The sequence below is a fragment of the Salmo trutta genome, chromosome 19 (genome assembly GCF_901001165.1).
Source record: "Salmo trutta chromosome 19, fSalTru1.1, whole genome shotgun sequence".
In the NCBI taxonomy this organism is placed as follows: domain Eukaryota; kingdom Metazoa; phylum Chordata; class Actinopteri; order Salmoniformes; family Salmonidae; genus Salmo; species Salmo trutta.
The window spans coordinates 30,014,576-30,031,777 of NC_042975.1; the positions used below are offsets into that span (position 1 = coordinate 30,014,576).

The following is a 17,202-nucleotide window of genomic DNA, read 5'->3' on the forward strand; positions in this document are numbered from 1 at the left end:
CAACACTATCATCCTAAAATAATCTCTATCTATGGCTTGGCTTCATATCAATAGTGATGGTCAATTGATAATAACACATTTGACATGCAGTGTAGCCTGAGCTCTAAATTGCACATATGCTCCTAAATATTTAGCTGTGCGACCTGGAATTGTTATTCGGGAACAGTGCGCCCAGAAAAAAATAAATGACACACAATAATTGTTGTAATTATTAATGAAACGTCTTGTTTTTAGCTCAATCCGTTCAAAAGATATGACCCATATTACCAGCACTACGTTTTTTCTTTTCTATCGCGCATTAGTGGGGCGCATTTTTACATTCTTAAACAGGGTCGTGTTTCGGGGGACACATGGCTCTCAACCTTCGCCTCTCCCGACTCCGTAGGGGAGTTGCAGTGATGGGACAAACTGTAACTACCAATTGGATATCACAAAATTGGGGAGAAAAATGGGTAAAAGTAACTGTACTTTTTTACTGTACTGTTTGTCTGTCCATCCGTATTGCTGACTCACCCAACTAAACAACAAACAAGGAAAAAACCAAACCGGTCCATGCATCAATACTGTGATCTGATATTTTGGCAATACCACCCAGCCTTACCCGAGTGTGAATCCATTGAGGATAGTTACGCCCTCACTCAACTCTCCAACACTATCATCTTAAAATAACCTCTATCTATGGCTTCATATCAAACATAATCATGGTGAATTTATAATAACAACACATTTGATATGTAGCCTAGTGTGTGTGACTCCACTGAGGATAGTAAAAGCTCTCTGGCAGTACTAGTGATTCTTGGACAGTGTATATTAACAATACTTTACCCTCAGAACAGCCTCAACTCGTTGGGACATGAACTCTACAAGGTGTCGAAAGCGTTCCACAGTTGTGCCAAGTTGGCTGGATGTCCTTTGGATAGTGGACCATTCTAGATACACACAGGAAACTGTTGAACGTGAAAAATCCAGCAGTGTTGCAGTTCTTGACACAAACCGGTGCGTCTGGCACTTACTACCATACCCCTTTTAAAGGCACTTAAATATTCCCCCTCTGAATGGCACACAAACAATCCATGTCTCAATTGTCTCAAGGCTTAAAAATCCTTCTTTAACCGGTCTCCTCCCCTTCATTTAGACTGATTGCAGTTGATTTAGTGATATCAATAAGGGATCATAGCTTTCACCTGGATTCGCCTGGTCAGTCCATGTCATGGAAAGAGCGGTCTTTCTTAATGTTTTGTACACTGTATATGAAACATACTGTACGTGATACAAATACTTGACAGATGACAGATGCTACCCAAGGAAGCTGTAATTGGATGATGTTTAGCCTCATATGAACTGGACACAGACATACACACGAGTGCGCACACGCGCATGCACATACATACATTCCGATGGAGGAAAACACAGTGTCAGACAGACAGCAGGAAGTGACAGCATAGATGGATCACACCACAGGGCTGATGGGACGCCTTCCAGTTGTTCTCGAGGACAAGTCACCCTGAGAAGCTTGAGGACACCTCACCTCACTGTGTGTTCAGTACAGAGGACTCATGTATGAACTGGTTTTTACCCCAAATTTGGCCGATATAAATCTACAGTAATAAGAACAACAGTTATGAAATCCTCAGTGACAAAATTCAAATGACTTCATTGATGTCTTCATTATGCCTTGGCCAGAAACCAAATCCTAAATGAAAACAACAAAAACACCTACATGATATCTGGACAACAATATAGTCTGTGTGTGAAATAGCCAATGCTCTCCCTCATTTGAGCGACCTGTTCGAGAGCAGTATAGTAGAGAAATGTGTGTGACAGGAACCAAGAGTCTAATCTCTCCTGCTGGCATGCAGAAGCTATACTGTAGCCTCCGAATCAGAGCCTGCCGTGCTATCTCACACCACACACACTACCGCTCCGAAATGACACGACAACACTCACTAACTGATAACACTACACTGTGTGGTGTGGGCTGTGGCTTCACTGGCTGCCTGCCTGGCTTTTCTCTATTGCCTGCTTGGCCACACTGTGAGTGACACAGGGACTTCACTGGCTGCCTGCTTGGCCACACTGTGAGTGACACAGGGACTTCACTGGCTGCCTGCTTGGCCACACTGTGAGTGACACAGGGACTTCACTGGCTGCCTGCCTGGCTTTTCTCTATTGCCTGCTTGGCCACACTGTGAGTGACACAGGGACTTCACTGGCTGCACGCACTGGGTGGAAAGAGATCCGGCTACAAACAGAGGCGCTCCCACACACACTCCTAAACACATACATGCACACACACACACCTCTTTGTCAGCTGTGCAACAAGTTATTTTACACTAGAGGAGACAATGAGCCCACAGACATGAGCTGATAATGCAGATATGCTGTTCATGGATAGGACAGAGGTAGGACACAATCTGAAAGGAACATTTGTTGATGAGAGAACAGAAAGAAGCAAGAAGAGAGACAGAGATACCAATGGTTTCTCTGACTAATGTGAAGTTAAAGGCTGCTAAATGAAGTTAACAGACTTTGAAATGTAAATGTATTAAGCAGTCTATCCTTAGGGCAGCAGAGAGAGAGAGAGAGAGAGAGAGAGAGAGAGAGAGAGAGAGAGAGAGCGAGCGAGAGGCAAAAGAGAGAGGTGAGAGCGATAAAGAGAGAGAAGCTGCATGGGACAGCGATACCATCTCCACTGGCTGATTCCCTGCCTGCCTCTGACAGAGAGGAAGCTGCTGGAAGATAAAACGCACTCAGCACTTTTCATGTCCAGATATCGTGAACCACACACACACACGCTGGCACACATAAAGCCAAAAACACACATGCAAACACACACACACAGACACACACACACTACTAGTCAATGAATATCCTTCTTCTTAGAATCTGAGTAATAAGAGAAGGGCCAAGTAAACCTACAGTACAAACAGAGCCACTGGCACTGTACAGCTCTATATGTCTGATAATTAACCTTTAAATGGGATTTTCTGACATGGCATCATTCATAACTAAGCTATTTGGCAATGCATGGCTTTGTTTGCCTCACATCAATAGAGCAAAGAGGGACAGAGAGGGGGGGAAAGAGAGAGAGAGAGCGAGTGAGTGAAAGAGATACTGATGAAGTAAATGAGTATAGATAGCCTCAGTGATGGAGAGAGTAGTGGTGAGTGAGCAGAGCTAAGCTGGCATACGATACATTACGGTAAGGTAGCAGACCTGACTCAGGTTCCTCCAGCCTACCCGCCTGGTTCCCCATGCTGGTTCGGTCCGCAGCTCTACTCACTCTCCACACCAGGAAGGACTAATCCAAGAACCACGGCCGCGGGGGAGGCGGCTTTGCTCAGAGAAACTCTCTATCTTACAGTATGTAGTCTCAGTTGATCCACTGGCAGAGATAAATACAGGAGACAAAAACAATATCCCCTCCTTCCTTCCTTCCTTTCTCTCTCTTCTCTCCAGCTCTTCCTGAGGCTGAGTGAGTGGAGGCAGACTGTCCCGCTGCCTGTGTGTGTGCTCAGTCCTCCAGGCTGGTGACAGTATGACACACTGGCAGAGCGGTGTGGGCTTCATTAGCCCAGTGACGGCTGGAATGAGCACAGAGGAGGAGTGGCTTCTCCAGGCCACACACACACACACACACACACACACACACACACACACACACACACACACACACACACACACACGCACACCGGCCCTCCTTCTCTGCTCCTCCTCCTACCCTGTCTCACAGACTCTCCCAGAGTTGTTCTACACTCTCTCTATCACAGTAGAGCAGAAATTACTGCTGCTTTTTAACACAGTGTACTGTACCTCAACAAAGTAATCCCCTCTTTCTGGTACAGTATAATGAAAGAGAGAGAGACTGATGGAGGAGGAAGAGAGGAAGGAAAAATAAGGAGGAGGAAAAGGACGTTTTGTCTTGTTGGCAGAGACTGACAGCAGAGCTCTCTCTTCTCTTCCCTTTCATGTTAACTCTCCTGACCTCATCCGTCCAGCAGAGAGAAGAATCACCGATTAGCTGGAGCTAACTCTTAACACACGCATACATGCAGTATCTTTCTCCCCCTTTCACATACACGCATGCATATGCACACACAAAATCACACACACTGCCAGTGTTTTCATAGCAGGACTTTGCATTACTGGGGGGCTGTTTGGGGTGGGAAGTTGTGAGTGAGAGGAGGGAGGTGCAGTGTGGGTGAGATGAGAGGATAGCTTGTTTTTTCCCCCTCTCCCTCATTCACAATGTATGTGTCTGAAATATTCATGATGATAAATGCCACAGTAGGAGAAATAAAGTCGGGAGTGAATTAATGTGTCATCTCCGGTTGGATTTGTCCTTTTTTGAGCGACGCGACTTTAAGGCAACCTCTCTCTCTCCCTCCATCTTTCAGTGCCTCCCTCTCTGTCACTATGTGTGTGATTGTATGTGTGCCTTTGTCTTTCTCTCTCTCCTATTTGATTGTGTTATTAAAGTTATAAGAGCCTCTATCTGTTGCAACATTAAGCATTTTGAAAAATCTCATTAAGGACGTAATAGTTTAGAAAGTCAAAGAGATACTGCGGTGGTGCCTCCTCCTCCTCCTCTTCTTCCTTCTCCTCATCATTCTCCTCCTGCTTCTCCTCCTCCTTCAGTGTTCTCCACTGATCCTCTCTCCTGTCTGAGCCCATCACTGCAGAACCACCCTCGATAAACAAACATAGCTCTAATCCAGTTAAGAATGTCCTCCTCGCCACAGGAGCCCCATTTCTATGGCCTCCAAGAAACATCTAGAAGAATTTCAGTATTTGGGGGTTGCTTGGGGCACAGTCTTCTCATGACATAGATGGATGTTGTATGTACTTTAGTCAACACAAACCTTATGTCAGAATATCTACATATATTTTTCCTAAATAGACCATGGGCCGGTTTCCTAGACACAAATTAAGTATTGTACAAAATCATTCTCAATGGAGATTCTCCATTGAAAGCACTTCTTAGTCCAGGACTAGGCTTAATCTGTGCTTGGGAATCCAGCCCTATATTTGCATGTTAATCCTATACTTTGAAGCACCACCACAGATATACTGGGTGGTGTGGATTCCTGATTCCTCATTGCAAACATCATTACCAATGTTCTGAGTGTGTGTGTATGCGTGCGTGTGTATATGTGTGTGTGTGCGTGTTAGTGATTGGCGGGTTGACTCATAACCCGCAGTCCACATTATATCTGCATGGCGTGCGGGTTTAGGGCCATGAAATATTGTGTGGATGAATGGCGGGTGTGTGGCGGTCAAGTAGAAAAAAAATACAAATATATAAAAATATCCATAAATGTATCAATTTCTATCTATAGGCTACATTTAGGTTTTTATTTTATTATTTTTAGGCTATTTGACATTAGTGCGTAGTGCTTTAGGGCCTAACTGTATGCGCGCCAAATAGCCTACACGCCAATCACCAAACGCTTTTGGGAACGGGCAGAAAAAGTTAAGGTCAATATACTGAGGCAAAAAGGACAATGTCAGAGTTTTATTCAATAAGAGAAAAGCTGTGGAATGGAAAGTTGAAAATAATGAGAAGGGAGGGACAGAAATTTAATGTTTAGGAAAGATTTGGTGGTGTTAAAAAAGGATGTTAGCAGTGCCTATGTTATGTGTGATGCTTGTGAGGCACATCAAGGGAAGTGTAGACTACCGTTCAGATGGGTTAAATGGAAACTGAAATCTGGACAGTGACTGTTGGTCTATAACTTCTTAATAGCCTTAATATTAACTCCTGCAGAATTAAGCATTTCTTGCAGTAAAATGATACACTGAAAGTATATTTCTTTCTTTCAGCATCTTGAGAGAACGTGAATACGCAAGTTAAGGACGTCTGTAAAGGTGCTATTTTAAAATGATCAGCAGAAACATATCTAAATTAGGCAAAATATTGTTACGCCGTCTCTGACTGTAGCCAACAGTGCATTTTCTATATTTGCGGGTTAGGGCCTCATATTTTCACTTTCACTCAGTTGTGGATGGGTTATTAGCAATTGCAGGCAGGTGAACAAACAGCTGACCCGCGCACCACCAGTGCTTGTGTGTGTTTCTCTCTCTCAGGTATACATGTAAGCATGTATACCTGTGTTTGTGTGTGTGTGTGTGTCTATCATGGTAGAATGCTTATGGAGGCTAAAGAGGACTGAGGAGTCTTGGATTAATTCATATGGCAGTGATGAGGAGGAGCTAGAGACAGTGACTATGCCCCAGTCAGGTGGGCTCCATTGTGACCCACAGACACACACTGTCCCTTCATGGCCACATGTTCGTGGCCTCTCCACAGGCCTCCAGGGGCCCAGAGTGTGTCCAAAATGCCACCCTAATTACTATATAATGCACTACTTTTGACCAGGGCCCTGATCAAAAGTAGTGCACTACAGTATATAGTGCCATTTCAGACGCAGCCCCAGTCTGGTGTCTGAGCACATCCACAGCTTGACAGCCACTACTCTGGATCCTTCTCCTCTTCTCTCCTCCTCCTTCTCTCCACCCTTCACTGTGACAGCCAGTCCGAGGCTGAGGGATAACTCTGACACACACACATCATTCATCACACACTCTGGGCAGTTTGCTCGCTCACTAGGCAAGAGGACAGACCAGACGCCGTCCTCAGGTTTCTCAAATCAGCCACAACGACTCGTGGTAATGTAGAAATTATGAGGTTTTTGGGCTAATGAATGAAGAAGAGAATATAAAAATATCCTAATCCATCTGGAGAGGCAACACAAACGGTGAGCAACCTGGGGGTGCGTGTACTCCATCAGTCACTGACAGTCTGCCATACTCATCTAACTTCACCATGGAGGTTGTCCTTAAGCCATTTTGCCACAACTTTGGAAGTATGCTTGGGGTCATTGTCCATTTGGAAGACCCATTTGCAACCAAGCTTTAACTTCCTGACTGATGTCTTGACATGTTGCTTCAATATATCCACATAATTTTCCTTAATCATGATGCCATCTATTTTGTGAAGTGCACCAGTCCCTCCTGCAGCAAAGCACCCCCACAACATGATGCTGCCACCCCCGTGCTTCACGGTTGGGATGGTGTTCTTTGGCCTGCAAGCCTCCCCCTTTTTCCTCCAAACATAACAATGGTAATTATGGCCAAACAGTTCTATTTTTGTTTCATCAGAACAGAGGACATTTCTCCAAAAAGTAGGATCTTTGTCCCCATGTGCAGTGGCAAACCATAGTCTGGATTTTTTATGGCGGTTTTGGAGCAGTGGCTTCTTCCTTGCTGAGCGGCCTTTAAGGTTATGTCAATATAGGACTCGTTTTACTGTGGATATAGATACTTTTGTAGATGATTCCTCCAGCATCTTCACAAGGTCCTTTGCTGTTGTTCTGGGATTGATTTGCACTTTTCGCACCAAAGTACGTTCATCTCTAGGAGACAGAACGCGTCTTCTTCCTGAGCGGTATGACGGCTGCGTGGTCCCATGGTGTTTATACTTGCGTACTGTTGTTTGTACAGATGAACGTGGTACCTTCAGGCGTTTGGAAATTGTTCCCAAGGATGAACCAGACTTGTGGAGGTCTACAATTTTTTCTGAGGTCTTGGCTGATTTCTTTTGATTTTCCCATGATGTCAAGCAAAGACGCACTGAGTTTGAAGGTAGGCCTTGAAATACATCCACAGGTACACCTCCAATTGACTCAAATGATGTCAATTAGCCTATCAGAAGCTTCTAATGCCATGACATAATTTTCTGGAATTTTCCAAGCTGTTTAAAGGCACAGTCAACTTAGTGTATGTAAACTTCTGACCCACTGGAATTGTGATACAGTGAATTATTGTCACGTCCTGACCATAGAAAGCTGTTATTTTCTATGGTAGAGTAGGTCAGGGTGTGACAGGGGGGTTTTCTAGTTTCGTTTTTCTATGTTGTCATGTTCTAGTTTTGTATTTCTATGTTGGGTTTTGTTTGGGATGATCTCCAATTAGAGGCAGCTGGTCATCGATGTCTCTAATTGGAGATCATACTTATGTAGGTGTTTTTTCCACCTGGGTTTGTGGGAGATTGTTTTTGAGTTAGTGTATGTTTCACCTCTGCGTCACAGTTTGTTATTTTGTTATTCAGTTTATTTATATGTATTTCATAGTTTCACAGTGAAAATAAAATGTGGAACGACACACACGCTGCACTTTGGTCCGCTCCTTCCTACGACAGCCGTGACAATTATAAGTTAAATAATCTGTCTGGTAACAATTGTTGGAAAAATTACTTGTGTCATGCACAAAGTAGATGTCCTAACCAACTTGTCAAAACTATAGTTTGTGAGAGACAGAGAGAAACATTGTTGGGTGGGTCCGCCATTATTACAGCTAACTAACTATGCTAGCTAATCAGTTTGTGGTCCATGTTTACAGCAAGTAAGTTCAGTGGGTTCTTAATGAAATGGAAGTGAAGAGTGTGCGGTAAACGTGGCAGTAGGTGTGAAGGCTTCCTAACCTGAGTTGGTCCTGATGATAAATACTGACCTCCAAATGACCGTGACACAGTGTGAGTATCAGACAGGGCCAGAGGGGCTCCAGAATTAGCGTCTGGGCTGAATCAGTCATCACAATGAGATCTTCTTTGCCCTCTAGTAGATTAGGACACTGTCAAGCCACCAGTTACAGCTGTGGACACTGTGTTCTAACAGCAGATATATTTGTTTTGGCTTCACAGATATTGATATTGAGCCACAGAGGATTTTCAAATATCTATTGTATCTTTAAGTCAAGACACTGCTACTGGAAAAGGCAAAATGACTGAGTAAAACTGGCCCTTTGAACAGTGACACACCACGAGACCTTCAAAGTTCAAACTGCCTGCAGTAAGTGCTCTGCATCCATTCCACATGAGAACAACAGTGTGTAAATCAGAACAGGTGTGAGGTAAAGGGAGTACCCATCCATGAAGTAGCTACTAGTGCACATCATCTTACCTCATCAGGGCTGATGATAAAAATGTTATTTATAGAGTAGCGACTGCTCTGTCTTCTCTCATCATGGCACTCCATGGGGGATCCTCTACTCTCTTCATTTAAATATTGATGAAGTGCTTAAATAAGTCATCTGGACGTGGCTGTGGTGTTAAACCGTCGTCTGATGGCACAGTGTGAATATAAATATCTTTCCCTCTTTTAACCTTTTTACCCTGGAGCTCCCACTGCAGAGAAATTCCTATGTACTTATACTTAATGGCAATAAATGGAACTTAAACATATTGAACGTAGCGTAAAATACCACTACCGCTGATTAAGCATTATAAAGAGGTATTATATTACAGACCCACTGTATCATCCCATTAGTATGGAATGCTGTTAAGAGTAGGAGGAAATCCAGACTGATCATACTGGATGTTAGTGACCCTCTTAGTCGCCCTGGACAGGCGATAGATGACGCTGCTAGTCTGTGTGTTTCCCGTGGCTGTACCCCTCACATTGGCTCTCTCTCACACACACACACACACACACACACACACACACACACACACACACACACACACACACACACACACACACACACACACACGCACACACATGGGACAGGCTCTGGCTGGTTCTCAGCAGCTGACGGAGAGGGACACCAGAGAGTGGAGTCATGGTCTCTAGATGACACTGGTGTGATGATCACAACAAAAGGATGTCACTTTACTAAATAAGCAGAGTGACATCAAGTTAATTTATTCATACCTCCATGGACATGGGGATTCTATCACTACCTCACAAGAATGTAGCCTAACATTCTGCCTTAACTAGTCAGGTGATAGTACGGTATGTAAGATGTTCTGGCACAAACTAATGAATCACGTTGTTGGAACAGTGTAAGACAGGTATGGCTGATGCATTTGAGAAAGTAGCCTACTACATGCTCACAAACAAACTACATAGAACAAGTGAAACATTATCTTTCAATAAAATGTTCAATCTGGTATTTGGAAGAAACACCAAAGCCAACATCAAACATCACGAATGAAAGCAAATTTTGATGTATAGAACATGTGTAATGTCTGACAAGTCTGAACAATGCTAGGGTAATGAAAACTGTGCCTCAAAGCCTTGCAGGTCCAGATTGCCTGAATAGGAGCAGAAGGGAGTTTACAAGACTAACACAACAATGCTGACACAGTTACATAATCCAGCAATAAAAACTGTCTTCAGTACAAAAGACTTACCACCGAGCAAGGTGGTGAGAAGATCAAGTAAACCAAGAAAATAATAAGTTGACATAAATCAATAGAGCTACTTTACCTCCACCAGCACATACAGAACATAACCATCTTTCATTGTGACTGACAGCATGGTACAAATCCTCAAAAGCTACAGTAGATTTCACTAAACTCTGAGCATTATCCCTGCCTATCCTCATCAATACATCAAGATAAGACAGATATTTCACTCAAAATATAAGATCACATCATACGTTTAAATATCAGACCACAAGCCAAATCTATATTAAAATATTACATTTTCCCTGCCTGATATCTCATCTCAGACATTCACGCAAATTGGAGCACGGGAGGGCCGGAATATGAGTCCAAATCAAAGTATGCGAAACAGAGCATGGAGGGCACTTCTTGAGTGCGTACTCCGTTTGTACATATTTAGAGTGATGCATCGATGCAAGCAAAGAAATATGACGCAACCCCTTAAAAAACAACGCAATTTTTAAAATCAGTGTCGACCATTATTATACCTTTACTTCAACAAGGAACACAGACTGAGACCAAGGTCTCTTTTACAGCTGGGCCCTGTGTATACATGTTTACACATACAGTTTAGGTACAATGATTAAGAAATTACACAAGACAAACAAAACGATCACAGAAAACACAAAAAAATACAACAGCAGATTGTTACATTTACACATAGGTTATTCCTAACTTGCATTACCCGAAGCAAAAATACAAATCCTCCAATAAATATTTAAAACGGGCAAGGGGGACAAGAGTGTCAAGTTTATATTTGGTCTGCAGTCTATTCCATAAGCAAGGAGCGTAACAGGAAAAGGCAACAATACCCAGCTCTGTGGAGATCGCAGGGGCCTCAAGTGTAATCCATGCTTGATTGTTATGAAGTAAAATGGTTGCTTTGTGTATATCTTGTTTCGTCTCTATTGCCATTGGCCTGGCTAGAAGACGGTTCAGTGAATGGGTAAGTCAACAGGGCTAACTCGTTAACTAGCAAGCCACAAAAAATGTACATCTACCTTCCATAACATTAGTTGTAGGTCATTCTTGCCTGTTTAACTAGCTGGCTAACTAGATTACTACTTATGAAAACGTTTGCTTTGTGTATATCTTGTTTTGTCTATTGTTGCCACTGTCCTGGCTGGAAGAAGGTTCAGTGAATGGGGAGGTGAAGCGTGAGGTAATACAGTAGGGTGCTTATCAAATGTAATGTTTTATGCATTCTCCACACTCTCGTCCTCACAAGAACTTACTCAAGAGAATGTTGTCGGAGAATGCATTCGGAGCATGAGTGTGGAGCAAGATAGTATGCATATAGAGAAACAGTCAAGGTGTGTCAATCAACATCCTTTTGCTTGGGTTCCTTTCAACCACCATCATTATTTCTTAACCATTATGTAGGCCTCAACTGTCAACCCAGGTTGTATACATTGTTGACTAGGCTAACACTCCTTCATCACATGATCATGCCTAATGGGATTTTTTCTTCAGACCTGTCTGACCTGTCCACTGACTGTCAAGTTAATCTGTCTCAACAGGTACTCACTGGTGTGGAGGAGGCAGATAGACATAGACACATAGAACACAACACAATACAACCTGCTGGGTGGAGTATGCTAAGCATGTGCTCATGATAGGTCCATTCTAGTTGTTCACTTGAGTGATTGTTAGACTGGATAATAGTCATGCTATAGCTCATGCTATAGCCAATGTAGTGGAGCTAGGCGATATGGACAAAAATACATATTGCGATACATTGCCTGAATTGATGCAATAACAATAAACAGAGTGATACGTTTATAACATTAATGTGCACCACAGAGGTTTTAAATTATCCTTTAAACTACTACTACTACTACTTTTATTTTATTTTTATTTCACCTTTATTTAACCAGATAGGCAAGTTGAGAACAAGTTCTCATTTACAATTGCGACCTGGCCAAGATAAAGCAAAGCAGTGCGACACATAGAACAACACAGAGTTACACATGGAATAAACAAACATACAGTCAATAATATAGCAAAAAAAGGCCATGGTGGCGAAGTACATACAATATAGCAAGTAAAACACTGGAATGGTAGCTTTGCAGTGGAGACTCACCAGCAGCAAGAGCGACATCATTGATGTATACAGAGAAGAGAGTCGGCCCAATAATTGAACCCTGTGGCACCCCCATAGAGACTGCCAGAGGTCCGGACAACAGGGCCTCCGATTTGACACACTGAACTCTATCAGAGAAGTAGTTGGTGAACCAGGCGAGGCAATCATTTGAGAAACCAAGACTATTGGTTACTAATTAAATCATTATACAGGCAGGACACAAAGTATACAAATCTCATTTCTATCCTGTGTTGTGAAAACCTTGAAAACAAAATTATTTCATTAAAAGGCCCTTGATACATTTAAAAGCCAATCAGGGCTTCCTTGTGTGACAACTTGAGAATGATATTCTGCGCAACACTTTTTGCTTGGTTTCACACTTTCACTCAGCTCCCAGAAGCCCTTTGTTCAATGAAGAAAAAAAATGTTTTCCTCCATACAACAGACCTAAAGAGAGATGTGAATGACCAATCTACCTAAAACAAAACACTGTGTGGATGGGGTTCGATAAACAAACACTGCTAGTCTGCTACCACAGTGGGATTTTACAAGGGAAATGCTAAGACAATATGGTTACTGTACACAAATCTATGTCCGTCCAATACTAACTGTAGGCCTACTATTTGTTGAGGTTTGTTGGATGAAGCTATTCTTCACAAATATACTACTGACACAGCTGATTCAAAACAGAACCAAACTGATGGTAAGGCCTACCAACAATTCATCACTAGCAGAAATCTGGAATGTCCTTGGTCATACACAGTACCAGTCAAAAGTTTGCACACACCTACTGATTCAAGGGTTTTTCTTTATTTTTACTATTTTCTATATTGTAGAATAATAGTGAAGACATCAACACTATGAAATAACACATATGGAATCATGTAGTAACCAAAAATGTGTCAAACAAATCAAAATATATTTTATATGAGATTCTTCAGAGTAGCCACCCTTTGCCTTGATGACAGCTTTGCACACTCTTGGCATTCTCTCAACCAGCTTCATGGGGTAGTCACATGGAATGCAGTTCAATTAACAGGTGTGCCTTGTTAAAAGTTAATTTGGGGAATTTATTTTCTTCTTAATGCATTTCAGCCAATCAGTTGTGTTGTGACAAGGTAGGGTTGGTATACAGAAGATAGCCCTATTTGGTAAAAGACCAAGTCCATATTATGGCAAGAACAGCTCAAATATGCAAAGAGGAACGACAGTCCATCATTACTTTAAGACATGAAGGTCAGTCAATGCGGAACATTTCAAGAACTTTGAAAGTTTCTTCAAGTTAAGTCACAAAAACCATCAAGCGCTATGATGAAACTGGCTCTCATGAGGACCGCAACCGAAAGGGAAGACCCAGAGTTACCTCTGCTGCAGAGGATAAGCTCATTAGAGTTACCAGTTTCTGAAATAAGCAATTAACTACACCTCAGCTTGCAGCCCAAATAAATGCTTTACAGAGTTCAAGTAACAGACACATCTCAACATCAACTGTTCAGAGGAGACTGCGTGAGTCAGGCCTTCATGGTCAAATTGCTGCAAAGAAACCACTACTAAAGTACACAAATAAGAAGAAGAGATTTGCTTGGGCCAAGAAACACGAGCAATGGACATTAGACCTGTGGAAATATATGTCCTTTGGTCTGATGAATCCAAATTTGAGATATTTGGTTCCAACTGCCGTGTCTTTGTGAGTAGGTGAACGGATGATATCCACTTGTGTGGATCCAACCGTGAAGCATGGAGGAGGAGGTGTGATGGTGCTTTGCTGGTGACACTGTCTGTGATTTATTTAGAATTCAACGCACACTTAACCATCATGGCTACCACAGCATTCTGCAGCAATACGTCATCCCATCTGGCTTGTGCTTAGTGGGACTATCATTTGTTTTTCAACAGGACACTCTCCAAGCTGTGTAAGGGCTATTTGACCAATAAGGAGAGTGATGGAGTGCTGCATCAGATGACCTCGCCTCCACAATCACCCGATCTCAACCAAATTGAGATGGTTTGGGATGAGTTGGACCACAGAGTGAAGGAAAAGCAGTCAACAAGTGCTCAGCATTTGTGGTAACTCCTTTAAAACTGTTGCAAAAGCATTCCAGGTGAAGCTGGTTGAGAGAATGCCAAGAGTGTGCAAAGCTGTCATCAAGCCAAAGGGTGGCTACTATGAAGAATCTAAAATCTATTTTGATTTGTTTGTAACACTTTTGGGGTTACTACATGATTGCATGTGTTATATCAAAGTTTTGATGTCTTTACTATTATTCTACCATGTAGAAAATAGTAAAATTAAAGAAAAACCCTTGAATGAGTAGGTGTGTCCAAACTTTTGACTGGTACTGTATGTCCAGGAATTTGGGAAGCTATTAATATACTTTAACACGTGTAACTCATCACAGACAAAGAGGCAAGCGTGGCCTAATGGGATTCTTCATTATATATATATCCCTCAAACCTGTATGTATGGAATTCAGACCACTTCCCAACGTATACAGTACAGTAGGAACAGCTAGAGCTGAGGCAGAAAAACAAGTCTACTGAGTTCTACCAACCTTAAAACCTCTCTGGGCTACGTGGGACGCTAGCGTCCGCGGTACACACTATCAACAGCCAGTGAAATATCAGGGCGGCAAATTCAAAACAACAAAATCTCATAATTCAAATTTCTGAAACATACAACTATTTTACACCATTTTAAAGATATACTTCTCCTTAATTCAACCACATTGTCCGATTTCAAAAAGGCTTTACGGCGAAAGCATAAAGTTAGATTATGTTAGGACAGAGCCTAAACAAGAAAAACCACACAGCCATTTTCCAAGCAGTAGAGGCGTCACAAATAACAGCTAAAATGAAGCACTAACATTTGACGATCTTTATCAGATGACACTCCTAGGACTCAATGTTACACAATACATGTATGTTTTGTTCAATAAAGTTCATATTTATATCCAAAAAAAACATTTTACATTGGCGCGTGATGTACAGAAAATATTTTGCCTCCAAAGCTTCCGGTGAATGAGCACAACAATTTACAAAAATACTCATCATAAACGTTGATCAAATATTAAACTGTTATTCAAAGAATTATAGATAAACATCTCCTTAATGCAACCGCTGTGACAGATTTCAAAAAAGCTTCACGGGGAAAGCACACTTTGCAATAATCTGAGTACATCGCTCAGAAAACAACAGCAGGCAATACAGATACCTGCCATTTTGGAGTCATCTAAAATCATAAATAATATTATAAATATTCACTTACCTTTGATGATCTTCATCAGAATGCACTCTCAGGGATCCCAGGTCCACAATAAATGTTGTTTTGTTCGATAAAGTCCATCATTTATGTCCAAATACCTCCTTGTTGTTAGCGCGTTCAGTCAGCTACTCCAAATGTAGCAAGCGCGCTGAATATTTCACGACGAAAAGTCAAAGAAAGTTATATTTACGTTCGTAGAAACATGTCAAACTATGTATAGCATCAATCTTTAGGGCCTTTTTAACATAACACTTCAATAATATTCCAACCGAACGATTCCAATGTCTTGAAAAATGTAATGGAACACAGCTAACTCTCGCGCGCCAATGAACGCGCGCCAATGAACTCATGTCCACTCCTGAGTCAACAACTTCCAACTTCCTTTGTTCGCTCTCTGTTCACCATAGAAGCCTCAAACAACTTTCTAAAGACTGTTGACATCTAGTGGAAGCCATAGGAAGTACAAAATGAACCCTACGTCACTGTGTGTTAGATAGGCAATGACTTGAAAAGACTACAAGCATCAGATTTCCCACTTCCTGGTTGGATTTTTCTCAGGTTTTTGCCTGCCATATGAGTTCTGTTATACTCACAGACATCATTCAAACAGTTTTAGAAACTTCAGAGTGTTTTCTATCCAAATCTACTAATACTATGCATATCCTACCTTCTGGGACAGAGTAGCAGGCAGTTTAATTTGGGCATGTCATTCATCACGAATTTCCGAATACTGCCCCCTATCACCTGAGGTAAAGTCAGCCAGTCAGTCAAAGATAGTTAAAGTAGGTCTAGTGTGATCAGCTCCTGGCTGCTCCACCCTATTCAGTGGTATTCACACACAATTCTGCCAAACCCATGAAATAGCACAGCATTCCTCCACATTGTGAGACTAAATACTGCTCAGTTAATTCAGTTATGCCCTGCCTGGCCGGCCACACCCACACTGGAGGGTAGGCACAGCACATACACATACGCACTTACACGTTTTCTGTTGAAATGAGCAGCCAGCCAAGCAAAAACAGCAGCAAAGACAGACAGGCAGCAGACTAAACAACAGCAGGCTGTATAAAGAAGTAACCTCCTCTGACGCAGCATCAGCAGCAACAACATACTTCAGACTGGGACCCTGTAAACAATCAAACACTCCACTTTTTAATTCTACTTTCAAAGACCTTATGCTTAGTTCAGTCAAAACACAGACAGGGTTTATATAACCGCTAGGCCTAAATGTTTAGTTTGTTATTCACACATAAATTAATTAGAGGAGTGGAGCCTGGTTTAACTGTGTCATGAACAAAAGTCTGAGCAAAGTAAAATAGCCAAAATGTTTAGAAAATACAGCCTACAATGGATGACTGCTGTAATTGAGAGATCTATCTTTATGATTGATGTGTCCAGTATGTGTCCTGTGGGTGAAAGTGTGATACAGTTACAGGATTATACTGTCACAATGACAGAGTACAGGGTTAATTTGCTGAGGTTGTTGCTGAGGTTCAAACACAGTCAACTCAGTCAAACATACTGAGCACTGGGTGAACACTGGGTGTTCTTTTGTTCCAGGGCCTCATGTTCACCCATGTGACTGACTGACAATCCCTAACACTAAACACCTGAGTGTGTAACTCACTAACA

General features: G+C 42.1%; 1 protein-coding gene across 6 annotated transcripts in view; it reads right to left on the bottom strand.

Moving 5' to 3' along the window:
- Positions 1–17,202, bottom strand: part of specc1 (sperm antigen with calponin homology and coiled-coil domains 1) — a 176,501-nt gene that overhangs the window by 92,284 nt on the left and 67,015 nt on the right. The window contains exon 1 of one of the 6 annotated variants that reach the window (XM_029700417.1): positions 3,217–3,696. The exons of the other annotated variants lie outside the window; for them this stretch is intronic. Coding sequence (XP_029556277.1) covers positions 3,217–3,256 — 40 coding nt within the window. The 5' untranslated portion in view covers positions 3,257–3,696. Of the gene's footprint in view, positions 1–3,216; positions 3,697–17,202 lie in introns of those variants that run through there. 6 annotated transcript variants of the gene reach the window in all.